A 15,973-nucleotide genomic window follows, 5' to 3' on the forward strand; every position below is an offset into this window, starting at 1 on the left:
GCCAGGGACAGGGAGCCGCTGAGCATAGGCCTAGGGGTACATGGGAGAGCGAAGGCTCCCTGGAAGGGCAGGAACCCTAGGGCCTTCCCAGGCCTGTGACCATTAGCTGGGGAACAGGGTCTGTACCTGGCTGCTGGCCTAGTGGTTGACCTGGAGCACCCTGAGGCTCAGGCCTGGGTGGGGCAGGGGGTGGCTTGCCCTGCACTCCATTCTTCGACTGCAGCTTCTGTGCCTCCGTTTCTTCCTCAGCCTCAAACTCCATGAACCTGGTGTGGGGAGTACAGGCCCCACTGAGTCGGGTTGGCTTGGAGCACGTGGGATGAGGCAGGACAGGGGATGCTCATGGAAAAGCCCTCGGGAGGATGGAGAATGGATGGGCACAAACCCCAGCACCTCCAGTGATTCCCCATATCAGCCCTTTGAGGGTCATAGAAAATAAGGGACTGTGACCCTTAGACTGTGGTCAGGAGCCCCAGAGCATGGTGGGCAGAATTGTCCCAGCCCCGGGTAGGACAAGTTTCTGCAGGGGACGGGCCTTCTGGGGATACCAGGGCCCCCCTGGCCATCTGGGAGTAGCCCCTGAAGCCCCGGCCCGCAGCCAGCCCCAACTCCCACTCACTGCCCAGAACTGACTCACTTGGCAGCCACGTCGTAGTAGATTATGCGGTCAAAGTTGCTCGTGCCATGCCATTCCCGCAAGGCACGGCGCAGGCCTTCCTCCAGGCCCATGGTGGGCTTCAGGCAGGCCAAGGTGCGCAGCACTGGGCTGCAAGGACAGGCTTGGTCAGGGTCTGCGTCTGGTGGGAGCCCCCGCTGCCCCACACCCATTCCTTGACCCCCGATGACGGCCTGGTCTCCCCTCCCCTCCCAGAGTTGACTCGCCTCCTACACCCCAGACCGGTGGCTATTCTAGTGTCAAGCCTCAGCTCTGGGGATAAGTCATGAGACGCCGAGGCCGAGCAGTCATGCCTGTCTGAACCTTGGTGCATCTGTGCTGTGTCTGGTCTTAGGAACAGAATGTCTGTCCTTCATTCCATAGGTCAGGACCAACCCTGATAGGGGACTGAGCTGAGGCTTTAAGGCATGGCTGGTCACTACAGGCTTTTGAGCCAGAACTCTGGGATGGCATTCCTGAGGACATTCTCTCCCATGGACCCTACGCTGGGGGTCACACCAGTACCTTCTGGGAAGCTACCATTAGTTCTAGATCACCTGAGGGACTCACATAAGGAAGCAGGAAAGGGCCTCAGTGTCCAGAGTCTGAGGAATGTACTGCCGGGTCAGGGCCTTGAAGCTCTGCCAGCGCCGGAAGTTCTCATAGACGCTATTGGGACTGCTGGAGGTTTTTGGCAATGCCTGGTTTCGGGTGGTGGCCAGACCACTCTACCCACAAACCCACTGGGAGTGTGGTCCACCGCTGCATGGGAGCATGATGGGAGCCACCTGGGCCACTGGCAGTGGAACCTGAGGAGGATGGTCTCTCGTTCCAGCCTGGGTGACAATAGTAGCTGGAGTTGGAATAACGGTCTCCAGCACAGACGATACCAAGTAGAGGGGTGCAGGATGACCGGCCATGGAAGATGGAGCCTCTGCGGCCCCACAGTTGAGTGGAGCCTGTGTCAGGATGACAGGCTGGTTCTGGGCTGACTCCACAAGCGCTGCCTCAGGGCTGACCTAGATGATGACCTTGCAAGGTCCAGGGACATGGGGTCCATGGCCAGCAGCTCCTGCCACCACAGGCATCATGGGGAAAGGTGACAGCACCAGAGGGTTGCCAGGAGCAATGGCCGAGGTCACCAGAGGGGGCATCTGGATCGGTTCCCAGGGTGGTGGCTGGGGGAGCCCTGGACTGAGAAAGGGCGAGACCCTGAAAGCAGAGCCGAAGACCCCAAGATTCATGGTCATCTCTGGGAGCAGCACAGGAGACACTGCGGACAGGAGGGAGGAGGAGTGAGAGGGAGATGGTACAGGGGGAGGGCCAGGAGGGCCTGGCTGGGGCAACATTCCATGAAGGGATCTCATTGGAGGATCAGAACAAGAACTTTCCTTCAAACTTGTCAGTGGCAGCACAGCTCACATGGCCTCTTCCAGCAATTTAGACAGTTTCCCAGTTCTCAGCACACAGGTTGGCATGGTCTTCGCTGTATCTCAATACTTTATCCACCAGTCTAGTTGTGTGCCCCTCAAATCTTTCTCCTTCCTCTCTCCCTGATGACCTCCTTCAACAGAGTCTACTCTTTCTTTGGAAAATTCAGTCATTAGTGACCTGTGAACCCCTGTAGGTCACAATTTGAACGGAGTTTTCCTCAGCAAATGCTGTGGGTTTTGCTTTTTTGTTTGTTTGTTTTGCTGATCCTTCTTAGGGTCCAGTCCCTAGGACTGAAAGTAATGTAGATTTGTCTAACATGTTTGACTAGCTTTTTCAAAGTTTTGTTCTACTGGAAGCTCTTATCCTTCGTAGAATAGCCATGAAACCTCAAGTTGGAACAGCTTCCAAACTCAAACTTACTTTCTTTGTATTTGCAATATATTTTATGGATGATTTGCCTCCTAAATAAAACGTTGAATCGAGGAATATTTTTAATGGTTCAAAGCTAAGCTTTGACAAAAGTCAATGATGTGTGTTTAATGCAGTGCTGGGTGTTCCCTTCTACTTTCTCTGGTCAGTACAATTCTCTCCCACACAAAAGTAGTTTTCTGTTGTTAACATAATTCTAGATATGTACTATGTACTGAAACCCCAAAGAATCTCATTTTTTATGAACTCACTATTGGTTTCCACTCTGGTTAAAAGCACATGTATGTTCTACCAGCTGGCATGTGTAGTGATTTTTTTTATATTCGTCAAACGGCTTCTCTCTTTTTCAGGAGACTCCATCCCCATAGCATGAAATTCTGCAGACCCTAACTAAATCCTTACAGTGTCTGGCAATTCAGTGGCGAATGGAATAGGGAGGTCTGAATTAGGAAGTGGAGCAGAATGGAAGTGCAACTGACTTCAATGTTCAGATCAGCAACAAAGTTACCTTCTGCATATTTTCATCCGTGGCTGGGAAAACCTGATTCAAATTTCCTCTACACTCTTTTCTTCAGTGTTTATAAGAAAATAATTTTTCAGTCTAGTTTTGGAACGATTTATAAGATCTCCCCAAAATCTCAGTCTGAAAGGATTTGGGAATATGCATTTATAATACAACATTCATTGCACTGTTTGGCCTCTATGGAGGGAATGACCTGCTCAGCCAGTAGCCGTCAGATCATTCCATCCTAAGCAGCGTGGCAAGCTGCCATTGCAGACACCAATCTCCGGACGCTTCCCAGCAGCTGCTCTGTCACTGTACATTGGTTCAACAGCGGTATCCAGGTCATAAGAATTCTATCAAAATCAAGAACATCCTTCCCCAAACAATGTTGGACACAGGGAACGAGGACTCGAGAAATTTCTTGAAACTTCCAATTCTGTCATGAAGAAACTATACTTGATTTTCAGCCAGGGATTTCTCATGAGATGGATTTTGAGCTTGAACTTTGTCCTCAGGCTTCAGGCAAGACTTTATGTTTGCTTCCTTGCTGTGTCCTGAAAAGCCACCTATAATTCTGGAGGCTCTTGTGCGTGCGTGACTGGCGGAAGTTTGCACCCACCACGGCCCGTAGGTGCGCGCGCACTGGGGCTGTCCTGGGTCAGTTCTAAGCAGTTAGAGGTAACGGACACGCACGCGCACCTGCATTTCGCGCGGGGTCTGCAACCACCAACGTCCTACAGGCTATGGGTGTAATGATTCCCCTTTGGGATATTTGCACCCATGCCTCTATCAGATTCAACAGAGAGGTGTGTGGCCCTGTCCAGCTGTCTGCAGGGGCGCATCTCCCCCAGGCTGTGGGCACCACCGCACACCTGCGCCATGTCCTTTCCGGATCCGGATGCTGAGCGCGAGGGAGGTAAAGGAATCCTGGGACCATTCAAACTGCTACTTGGGGTCCGAGCGATAGTGCAGTGGGCAGGGCCATTGCCTTGCATATGACCAACATGGCTTCCATCCCCGTAATCCCAGATGGTACCCTGAGTACTGCCAGAGTAATTCCTGAGTGCAGAGCAATTACTGAGCACAGTCAGTGTAGCTTAAAACCAAAACAAAAGAATCCCAAAACACAACAGCAATAAAACAGCAGAAGCAAACTAACCCTACTACTTTGTGGACCTTTTTTGTATGATACAAAAGCAAACGAAGTTTTTTCTTATTGAAAACATTAGCCCTTGAACTTGAAGAAAGTCAGGTCCGTCGTAAATGGGGAAAATCTCTAACACAAATAGAAAATGAATACATAGAAAAGCTTTTCCTTTGTTTCCCAAAACGTTTTAGGAACCAGCAATTAGTTTCCGTCACTATACCCTCGTTAATAAATGAAACAGTTTTCATGACTTAAAATAATGGATCAATCATAATATGACGTCCAATTGTTGTGCAATTGATAGCCAGGTTAGCAGGAGATGCAAGAACAAAGCAAATATCAACAAAGATAGGTAAAGGCTCAGTTTAGCTTACAAAATTGACAGTGAAACTTTATTTTTGTACGTTTTAATGCCTTAAAATATTTAAAATGTGTGTTCATTATCTGTAGTACTTTTGGACACAGACACTTCATTTACAGAGAACAGGTAGAAGTGTTCCAGCCATTGTCAGCTCACAAGTACATGGGTGTAATGCTGCCATCCCAGATCTGTTTGAGTTGAAGCATGGTGATAACCAGTTCCAAGAAACCAGTAGGATGGCCAAGTGGCAGAAACACGCATTTCAGGTTGTTTACTTCAGTAAGCAGCCAGTGAAATTTTGGGCCCAGCAGAGCAAGCTGAACATGGTGACCCATTAAATATGAGGGACCTGTGGTAGTGGTGGTTCTGGTATTATGGCAACACTAATTCAGTTTCCTTCATCCCACAAAGAATTTGTTAGGATGATAAATATCTGCTGGAGAAAGGGCAAATGCAATTGGAAAGAATCTTGAGAAATCCCAGAGGAAAGGAAGACGGTGTACTGGGCAGACAAGGCAGCAGCTCACTGAGCGTTTCCACTCTGTCCTGGGAGTAGCCAGTCATGGAAGCTCTTATGAATTCTTTCCCAAGGACACAGAATGAAGTGTGTCCTTCATTTTCCCCATGAGCAACTTCGGGAGTTTAAGTTGCTTTGTGTACCTGAGGAGTGAAGGTCAAGTGTTGGTGTGTTTGCAAAGATAGGCACATATGTAGTGGTCATGGCATGTGGTTTTCAGCATGTTATACGTGCATGGCACAACTAAGGTCATATATGTTGTCATCAGTAACTCTCGACGTGGGTGCCTTTCCCCACCATTGTCCTCAGATCACCTTCAGTCTGCTTCTTCCTTGACTGAGGATTTCTTAGTGTAATCAAAAGTCAAGACTTTCTCTTCATTTAGGATTTTTAAATTACCTTCTTTTGTTTAAATAGCACGCTGAGATCATACAGTATTTGTCCTTGCTCTGAATTATTTTGCTCGTCAGGATGCCCTCCATCCATCCAAATTGCAGGAGTCTGCAAGATTTTACCTTTTCTTGTAGCTGAGTAGGGTTCTGTTGTTTGTGTTTATACTACAACTTTATCCGTTTATGTGTCCATTTGGGGTTTTTCTGAGTATTGTACTTAGCACTGCAGTGAATACAGGAGTGCATATATCATTTTGAGTTTTCTATTAAGGGGTTTTGGTGGGAACATGCAAATGTGAAATCACTAGGTCTTTTGGAACCTATATTCTTGCTCCACTACCCAACTCCAGGCCGCTTTCCACACACTTGGGCCGAGCCTCACATCTGAGTGAACATATTCCTGGCCACATCCCTACCCATTTTCTATAATTACAGCACCAATATGATGGGTTTCAGACAGTAGGTAACAAATCATAGAGTAAATATATATATATTTATATATGTAAATATATATATTTATATATAGTTTCAGACAATAGGTAACAAATCATAGAGGGAATTTATATATATATATATATATATATATATATATATCTCAAACAGTCCAGCAATCTCCCGAGAGTATTCTCCCCATACTGGACAGCCGGGCAAACTACTCATGGTGTATTCGATATGCCAAAATTATTAAAATAATGAGTCTTATTTCCCTGACCCTGAAAGAACCTCCAATCATTGGGAAAGACAAGTAAGGAAAGGCTGCTAAAATCTCAGGGCTTGGATGAATGGAGACATTGCTGGCACCTGACTTCATTGAGCTCATCAAGTAAATTGTTGAACAACAGGATGACAGTGATAGAGTGATTCTTGCTTTTAGAGAAGTTTCCAAACTTTTCCACAGAGGTTCAGCCAAATGTTGTTCCCACAGACTGTGAATGAAATAGCACCCCTTTTACACCACCCCTTCTCAGTACTGGTTGTTTCCAGATATATATATATATATATATATATATATATATATACACATACACACATATATATATATACACTCACACACATATATGTATATATATCAGTTATTTTTAGATATATATTTAGCTAAGATATATATATCTTTCTGATTCTTGTGACTTGAAATTCATTGCTTTTTAATTTTTGCTTTGCATTTCTTAGATAACAAGTGACTAGTAAGTAATATCTTTTCAGATGTCTGCTGGCTTTTCTTAGCCATTTTCGGAAAATGGATGCTCATCTCCAATTTTATGTAATTGTTGAGTTTTTCTGGTTGAGCTTTATAATGCTTTATGCGTATGTAATATTTAAGCCTTTACGAAAAGCATGGTTTGCAAATGTTTTCTCCCATTTCGTAGGAAGTGTTTCAATTTTAAGAAAGTCTGATTTGGATTTTTAAGAAGTCTGGTTTTTTTTTGCCATGCATAAGCTTTCAGATGTAGGCCCATTTGTTTATTTCTGGTTTTATTTTATGTATTTTTATCCTGAGTCAATCTTGTTTAGATTTGTTGGTGTACCATTGTTCACAGTAGCTGTGTTCTTCTTTGTATTTTAATGTTGGTTTAAATGTTTCCTTTGCAAGTTGTAGCATTGTAGGCTACTTATTTTTTTGTCAATTTTATTTACTATACCAGCATCAATTGGTGGCTTGGCTAATTTTCCCTTTCATTTGAGAATTTTCTTATTTCTTTTTTTAAATTTTATTTTTATAAAGTAGTTCACAATGCTTGAGCAGGCCCAGTAACGTCTCCATTGGAGACTTTGTTGTTACTGTGTCTGGCATATCAAATACTCTCGGTAGCTTGCCGGGCTCTCCGAGAGGGGCGGAGGAATCGAACTCGGGTCGGCCATGTTGGCCGCTTGTAAGGCGATCTTTGATTACATTTAATATTTGATCACCAATCCCAATATCATTACACCTTCCCACTACCATATTTCAGATGTTTTCACCCCAAACCCCAACCCATGCCCCAAAGCAGAACCAACATGATTTCTTTTGTATTGTTTGTTCTGAATAAAATGATGAAAATGCTCGAAATGTTTCCTTAGAGAAAACTGTGTGAAGATTGTTGCATTTCACGCAGGACCCACTAAGCCCTTCTATAAGAGATTATGAGCATATTGTAAAATGTTGAACATTGTGTGCATATATATTGGGCTGGAGTGATAGCACAGCGGTAGGGCGTTTGCCTTGCATGTGGCCGACAAGGCCAACCTGGGTTCAATTCCTCCTTCCCTCTCAGGGAGCCCAGCAAGCTACCCAGAGTATCTCGCCGGCACTGAAAACCCTGGCAAATTACCCGTGACATTTTAATATGCCAAACACAGTAACAACAAGTCTCAAAATGGAGTCGTTATTGGGCCTGCTGGAGCAAGTCGATATCAATGAACAGGAAGCATAGGATTGGTTGCCTTCTCCTTTAAACCCCATCAAATGTGGTGTGCCACTCTTGGAAAATGGGTGGGGTCAGGTATGAGACGCAGCCGCATGGTCCAGGAATACGTTCACTCATAGGTGAGCCTTGGCCTGAACATGTGAAGAACGGCTGTGAACATGGCAGCAGTTGAGTTCTGGAGGATTTTGGCTGCCAGGGTGTAAAATCTTATCACGCTGAAGGTTGTGTGTTCACGGGCTCACTGGATGGCCCTTTCTCACTGCCTTCGTTCAGTGCTCTTGAGTCCTGTGTGTGCCTGGATCAGGATGGCTGTTCTTTCTCTCAAGCTTGAGCCCCTCTTGCTCTGACTCTCCTCTCTGAGTTTACAGTCTTAGTTTATATAGCAATCACGTAAGGCGGTGACATAAAGGTGGGTTGAATACTGACAAATCAACAAAGAGAGGTAAGACCACTGCTCCAGGAGATTAAGGATAAAATCTCATCTAAAGAGATTACTCCAGATTACTAGGAGATCTGCTCAAGGGTGGGATCCCAACAAGGGTGTGTTCTTCCCTCAGTTAGTAATCTACTTAAATAGTTGTAATAAATCTATTTCTACTATTTCTAGCAATGTCATTCTGTATGAGCACAGTAAGAGATATAAACTTAGTTTGGTTCTTCCTGAGAACATCTCACTATACATTCTGCAGTCCTCACGCCAGGTTAATCTTCCTAGCTCCAGCAGGGTCCTAGTCTCGTCATTACTTACTTTTGGATCATGACAGCATTTGTCCATGATCATGCCCTCAACTTATAGTTGAGTATCGTGGCGCTTTGGCCTGGCCCATTTCGGTGCCAGGGTAGCTCACCGCTTGCCCTAGGTCCATTCAATCCCTCATCGGGACCCTGCTCTTGGGGTGCTAGGAACTAAGGGCAACTGAGTCAAGAAATCAGATGCCCAGGAGTAAATATTATTTGGAGTCAATCAACTCCCAAGTTACAAAGCATAATATTAACTGTCTTCCTGTGTCCACACAGAAAGGACATTGCTTACAAGTTCAGTGTCCTTAGATGGGTGTGACCTGACAAACCTAAGCTACCTGAGGAAGGACAAAAGAGTGTTATCCTACATCAGGGGATGACGCAGGCCTTTAATGCTGTGAAATTTCTCTTAACTCTGCAGCATGTCACTTGTTTTAGAAAGTTGTGTTTCCATTTTCATTTGTCTCATTTTTTCTCCTCTAATTTCCAGTTAACTTTCTTTCTTGTACCATTGGCTGTTCAGAGTTGTTTTATTTCCATGCATATAAGTAGTTCTAAGTTTTCTTTATGATTAATTTCTTTCTTGCCATTGTGTTCACATTGGCTACTTGGCATGTTTTAGATCTTCTTGATATTGCTAAGAAAATTTTTGTAGTCTAACAAATGATCAGTCCTAGCAAATGTAACCATGTGCACTTGAAAAGATTGTGATGCATTGAATGCTATATATATACATATATATATGTAGTAAATATGTATGCATGTATATTTTTCCTTCATTGCTTTGAATTTGATTTCTCATTCTCTGGCTCTACTGTGTTGATAGTGCTCCGGGTTATTTGCACTCCAACTCTATAGGTGGAGACCCCAGATAGATTGTTGTATTCCCTTCCACCCATTCCGGGCTTGAATGAGCCCTAAATACACCAGGAGACCAGCACCCACTGCCATCTAGCTCCCAAGTGGGTTGAACACCAAAGGAGTTTATGGATGTCTAAGATGGTTAAAATAATAAGGCTGTGTGCAAAGTTTGAGTCATGTGAAAGCAAGAGAGAATTTTTCTCATTGGAAACCATCACTACTTCAGTCAAGAACATTTCAAGTCCTCCTAAATGAGGATGATGAGTGACAGGTCTAAGGTTAATCTTTGCAGGTCATGTGTGCCTTCCCTGTTAGCATAGAATTAATAACCAACAGTTCTAACCATTGCTTTCTTGGGGAACAGTGTTTATTATTACAGTCATTGCAGTTCACCCCACTCAAGTGCCCAAGATTTTCCACCTCTATCCATGTGCTACCTCTTGTTATGTCCCACTCCACCCTCAAGTGCATGGTAATCTCAGGTTTGCAATTCAAGCCAAGGGGTTGCCATATTTGACACTCTCTCTTTCCTTGTTTTCTGACTCCCAATTATCACAGATGAGTGAGATCCTGTGAGCTTTGTCTTAATACATCTTACTTATTTCAACTAACTTACTTATTGAAATTAAGGTTTTTGTCTTAATCCATGTTACTTATTCCAGCTCCAGTCAGAGATTTCATTATTTAGTAATACCTTAGTAAAATTCAATTGTGTACATCTGCATGTGTGCACGTGTGTCCTAACTTCTTTATTCACCCATCATTGATGTTTGCGTTGTCTCCATATCTTGGCTATTCTAATCAGTGCTTCCATGAACACAGGTATACATATATTTTTCCAAATTCAGATTTTTTTTTGTTTTTAGGGGAACAATGCCAACAAGTGAAATCTCTGAATCATATGGAAATTATATTTTTATTGTTTTGGTGAAATCTCTGGAGTGTTTTCCCTAGAAGTTGAACCAGATCGTTTCCCCCGTGAGGGAACCTTATTAACATTCCTGCCAATAGTGGTTGTTTCTACTCTTTGTGACATATGCCATTCTCAATGGTGTGTGATAATATCTCATTGTTTTGATTTGCAACTTCCTGGTAATAGTTGATACTAAACATGTTTTCATACACTTATTGATAATTTGTATGTCCTCTTTGTGGATGGGTCTCACTTCTCTCCTGTTTTGATGTGATGATTTGTGTTTTTTTGAGCTTTTGCATGCTTTATACATCTTGATATTGGTCCTTCATTTGTTATATGTTTGAAAATATTTTCTCCCACTAAGTAGGGCAGTTTGAAAATTTTATCCCAAGTTTCTTTTGTTCTGTAAACACTTGTACATTTGCTTTAATCCTCTTTGTATTTTTATTTCTTTTACCAGAGAAGTCAAACCATTGCACACACCCATGAGGTTCCTTTCCTAGACAGGTCTGCATATGCTTTCATAATTGTATTGTATGGATTATGGACCAAGTTCAATGTCTATAATCCACTTTGAATTACATTTGGGGGGATATGGGATACATATTTCTCTTTTTTTACATTTTATTTTCCAGTTTTCCCAACATGTTAGTTGAAGAGGACTTGCCTGCCCCACTTTATGTACCCAGAAACTCTGTCATAGACTTTCAATAAATATCTGTGTATATATCTGTGTTATATCTGTGTGCTGTCAATTCTACCCCATGGTCCTGAGAGTTTGCTTTTCTTTGAATAGATCATAATTTTGAATACTATGTTTTGCAACATTGTTTTTGACCATTCCTTTAATGTGCCCCCCCTTCCAATCTTGATTCTTCCTATATCTCCCTATCTTATTGGTTAACCCTATACTCTCATGCTATGCCCACCACCACCACCACCTCCAGTTAACTAATTTTCACCCATGCCCCCTTTGAGTATTTCTGGGGTCTCACTGACAACTATACATCCTTATAATGGGAAAATTTACTATAGCACAATATTAAGTCAGGAAATGCATTCCTTCCCTCCTTTTTCTTGCAATTGCTTTTAGTTCTCAGGGAGTTTTATGATTCTGTGTTAATTTCACTAAAAATTTTTCTAAATTGTTGATGAATGTCATCAGAATCTTGAACAACTGCATGAAATATGTATAATTTGGGTATTATCATTTGGGAAATGTTAATTTTTTATATCCACAAACATGTAGTGTTTTCCCATTTCCAGAGTCCTTTTATTTTCCTTTGTAAAATGACTAATAATACTCACGTAATTTTTTACATTTGTTGTGAATATTAGTTTGATTTTTCGGTTATTGTTTTTTTTGCATCACTCCCATAGGAGCTCAGGTCTTACTGCTGCCTCAGTGATCGTGAGTGACACCCACAGGTCTTGGGAAAACATAGGAGTGCTGAGGATCTAATTTGGATTGGCTGAGTGTTAGTGAATCCATTTTGGATCTGTACTTTTGCTTGGGGAGGTTTTTTACTGATTTTTTTTCATTTTAATTTTTTTTGGGGGGTCTACGGGCTGGAGCGATAGCACAGCGGGTAGGGCGTTCGCCTTACACGCGGCCAACATGGTCGACCTGAGTTCAATTCCTCCGCCCCTCTCGGAGAGCCCGGCAAGATACCGAGAGTATTCGATATGCCAGACACAGTAACAACAAAGTCACCAATGGAGACATTACTGGGCCCGCTCGAGCAAATCGACGATCAACGGGAGGGCCTTTACCTTTACCTTGGGGGGGTCTACACTAGCAGTGCTCAGGGCTTACTCCTGGCTCTGTACACAGAGGTCACCCCTGGTGGGAGTTGGAGGATTCTGGGTGATATTGAATAATGGATCCAAGTCAGCCTCATGCAAGAAAGTACCTTACCCACTACACTATTGCATTTGTTTCTTTACTGCCCTTCTCTCAATTCTATAATTCAGTGATTTTTCTCTTCTGATGTCAGTTAAATAGCTTACATAATTTATTTAAAAATTTTCTTTTCTAGACCTCTTTTTTATTTGTGTGCGGGCCACATCCACTGGTGCTCTGGGCTTACCCTGGATCTGCATGCAGAGAAGAATCCTGGCTGGCTAAGCAGACCACATGGGGAACAAGAGATCATACAGATCAGTCATGTGCAAGTAAGTACCCTACCTGATTTGCTAGCTTTCTGTCCTCCATCTCTTGCTTATTGATAAGGACATGTGTACTATCTTTAAAAAAAATTTTTATTGAATCACTGTGAGATAATTACAAAACTACCCTATTTGTGTTTCAGTTATACAATGATCAAACACCCATCCCTCCACCAATGCACGTCTTCCACCACCAATGTCCCGGGTATCCCTACCGTCCCACCCCTCCCCCTGCCTCTATGACAGACAATCTCCCCTATACTCTCTTTTGTATTGCTTGTTATGATTCGAATAAGATGTCGCGTGGTCAAGGAGCGGCAGCATGCTCCTGGAATTCTAAAATTCTACATAAGTAAGATGTGTAGAAATCTCTGCAGCAAGTTGCTCGATTCAGAAATTCTTTTGTGTGTCTCTGGATCATGGCCATTATGGAGCTTAAGTAGCAGCCAGAGGCAGTTTCTGGGTGTGACATCCAGGGTCCCTTGGGGATAGGGGAAGAGAGGCAACATCCCATCCCCTATCCATTGATGCCAGGAGTTTGTTGTCTCTGAACCCGCTTACCTGCACTTCTCTCTGGGTTCTGAAAGTTGGCAACAACCAGGGAGGTGGGGTTTAGGGGGCAGGTGGAGGGACAATGTCTTCCCCGCCCCCAAAATCTGGGCATGTCGGTGAAGTTGGTCTGGCTTGAATTCTGGAGGCATCTCTGCAGTGAGCTGCTCTGTTTGAGACTCTTTTGTGTCTCTAGATCATGGCCCTTGTTTCCATCTTTTCTAGAGAAATTGGCATATGCCATGCAGGGCACACCTGCTCTCCCACAGTGTACCACCGGCCTTAACTATGGCTTTTGTTCTCTTTCGAAATTTATGAGTCTCTGAAAATAAGGCCAATAAATGAGCCTGTATAGCTGAGCCAGCGGGGGTTTGTCTGTGTGGCTCCCACATATGTAACTTTTGTCGGTTTACTTTCCTGGTAAACTTGGACCCAAGTTGTTGGGGTCCGACCAAAGGCACAGCAGCATTGAAGACACCAGCAGGCTGCTGATGCGCTCGCCCTGAAGGAACAGGTTGACCTGCTCTCAGAATCATACTCCCCCACCCACCGCCAAGTGTGTCACTGATTCAATTTTGGCTCGTTCCATTCTAATGCTGAGTCCTACTATTTTATTCTTTACCTCTTCTGTTCAATTACTTATTGTTTCTCCCCTCGGTCTTATTGTAGGTTCATTGACTCTTGTGATACTTTAGTAGTTCAGTGGTTATATAGAGCATTTTGTTGCTTTAGGTCATGTCACTCAGTGTCAGAATTTATGAAGCACTTGAGAAGTGTTCTGGGCTTATGTCCCTGTCCAAAGAATGGTGAAATTTCTTAACTTTTTCATTATTACTAGTGCTTCATGTGAGTTTTGGGTTTAACCCTGGGTTCAAGGTGGTCTGAGCAGTGATGTACTGTTTCCATTGGTGTATCAGGCTACTTTGATATGTAAGGGTTAAATTGTACTTTTGCTCTACTTCTGCTGTACCACCTGAATTAAGAAATACCTTCTCACGGTGTATTGCTATGGTGACAGAAAAGTTAGAAATGTGAGCGGGAGCTAAGCAAAGGCAACCAGGAGACAGCCAGAGGCAGGAACTCTGAGTGCCTCATTCTAGGAACCTAGCAGAAAAGAATAGGTCATCAGTAATAAGTCTTGGTTCAGAATGGAGCAAAAGGACCCAAACCCACCTGTTACTCGGGTGGAGAAGTAGGGAAGGGTCACAGAAACAATTAGTCAATCAATAGATGTCTCTATGGGACCTAAAACAATGTGTCCATAACAAAGATTTCCAGCAACAGGAACCACAACTAAGACCCCTCCTGCTTCAGTGTAATTTGGTGTATTGTCACAACACAACCAATTGAGAAGCCCCATTTATTTGCTCCTTTTCTCTTTGCCCCCAGTGAGTGGTTTCAGGAATGTTCCTATTTTAAGTGCTCAGTGCCCTTGTCTGGCTACAGTTCTAGAAGATTGCCTGGTTGCGGTCAGTTTTGACATGAAATAATTCACTCTCATTGCTTAATGTCCTAAAGTTTGTTTTGCTGTGATGGATTAATCGAACTGTTACATTTGAAGGCCCTGGTATGATGCTAAGACAACTTGGAATTCCTGGCTTTGTGGCTGAAATGAAACCTGGATCCTAATAGAAGGTGTCTAAGGGTACCAGCCTTCCTTAGCAACCCACAGACTCCAGAAGAAGTTGGCCAGGCGGGCAAGGGATCAATGAGATTCACTGACAACAGGTACCTTCCCTAACACCTTCTTACCTGGACAGACTTCCAGGAAAGCCCTTAGCTCCTGTCCCAGGGAGAGTTTGGATTCTGAGTCCTTTTCAGAATGTGGGGAGTGAGTTTCCCTTCTGGACGGAGTTTGATTCTCAGGTGCCGGGACTGGACCCAAGCGGCCCACAGAGTGCTGCCTGTTCTGAACAGTGCTTTCACAATGGTTCTCACTCAGGGGCCTGGGAGAGACTGATCACCTACCTACTCAGTGTGGGGAAGGGTTAATCAGTCACCCATGTGTAGTGTTTGTCTTTTTCTTTTGGGGAATTCCCAAGGATCTGGTATTCATTTTCCTGCTTACCATCTTTTTCTCTTTCCTGTTACCCCTCTTCATCTGGTGAGCTGAGACTTTCTTTTCATATTACTCTGCGTGTGGAGGAGTGAGCAACTTTTCTGTCTTAGACGGCTGGGAGGAAATATTTTGGAGTTACTCGTCTTTCTTATCTATCCTCAGAAACTCACCGTTATTTTACCAAAATGTCCATTCCCCAGGAAGCAAGGCGTTAATAGCTTCCGTGGAAGAGAGCATAAGGGGTCCCTGACAGTTTGTTTTTTAGTGGCAAGAGAACCAGAACTCCTCCTCTCTGTTGGCATCATCCAAGTTGCTTTAGTCATTTCTCTGAAACTTGTTAGCTGACAGGTTCCTACACGGAACACTGAGAAATTCTTTTCCTTTTTAAAAATGTTTGGGCCTGGAGCGATAGCACAGCAGGTAGGGCATTTGCTTTGTATGCAGCCAACATGGCCTACCTGGGTTCGATTCCCAGCATCCCATATGGTCCCCTGAGCACCGTCAGGAGTAATTCCTGAGTACATGAGCCAGGAGTAATCCCTGAGCATTGCCAGGTGTGACCCAAAAAGAAAAAAAAAAACAAAAAGCAAACATTTTTTTTTAATTTTGTAAGGTAGTTCACAATAAATGATTATATTTAATATTCAAACACAAATTCTACCACCGTTACACCTTCCCGCCACCCAATTTGGGATGTTTCCATCCCAAGCCCCAGTCCTTGTCCCAAAACAGGGTCACGGTCCTCCCATTGTTCATTGATTTGCTCAAACGGAGGGCCCAGTAATGTCTCCATCGTGAGAGTTATTGTTACTGTGTCTGGAATATTGAATATA

General features: G+C 43.7%; 1 protein-coding gene across 1 annotated transcript in view; it reads right to left on the reverse strand.

Annotated features, from left to right (window-relative positions):
• Window positions 1-633: 633 nt before the first annotated feature.
• Window positions 634-15,973, reverse strand: part of LOC130039570 (NUT family member 2G-like) — a 119,676-nt gene continuing 104,336 nt past the window's right edge. The window contains exons 8-9 of the mRNA XM_056131435.1: window positions 1,226-1,383; window positions 634-766 (exon numbers count right to left, since the gene is read on the reverse strand). Coding sequence (XP_055987410.1) covers window positions 634-766; window positions 1,226-1,383 — 291 coding nt within the window. The remainder of the gene's footprint in view (window positions 767-1,225; window positions 1,384-15,973) is intronic.

Source organism: Sorex fumeus, unplaced genomic scaffold (assembly GCF_029834395.1).
Source record: "Sorex fumeus unplaced genomic scaffold, SorFum_2.1 ptg000088l, whole genome shotgun sequence".
NCBI lineage: Eukaryota > Metazoa > Chordata > Mammalia > Eulipotyphla > Soricidae > Sorex > Sorex fumeus.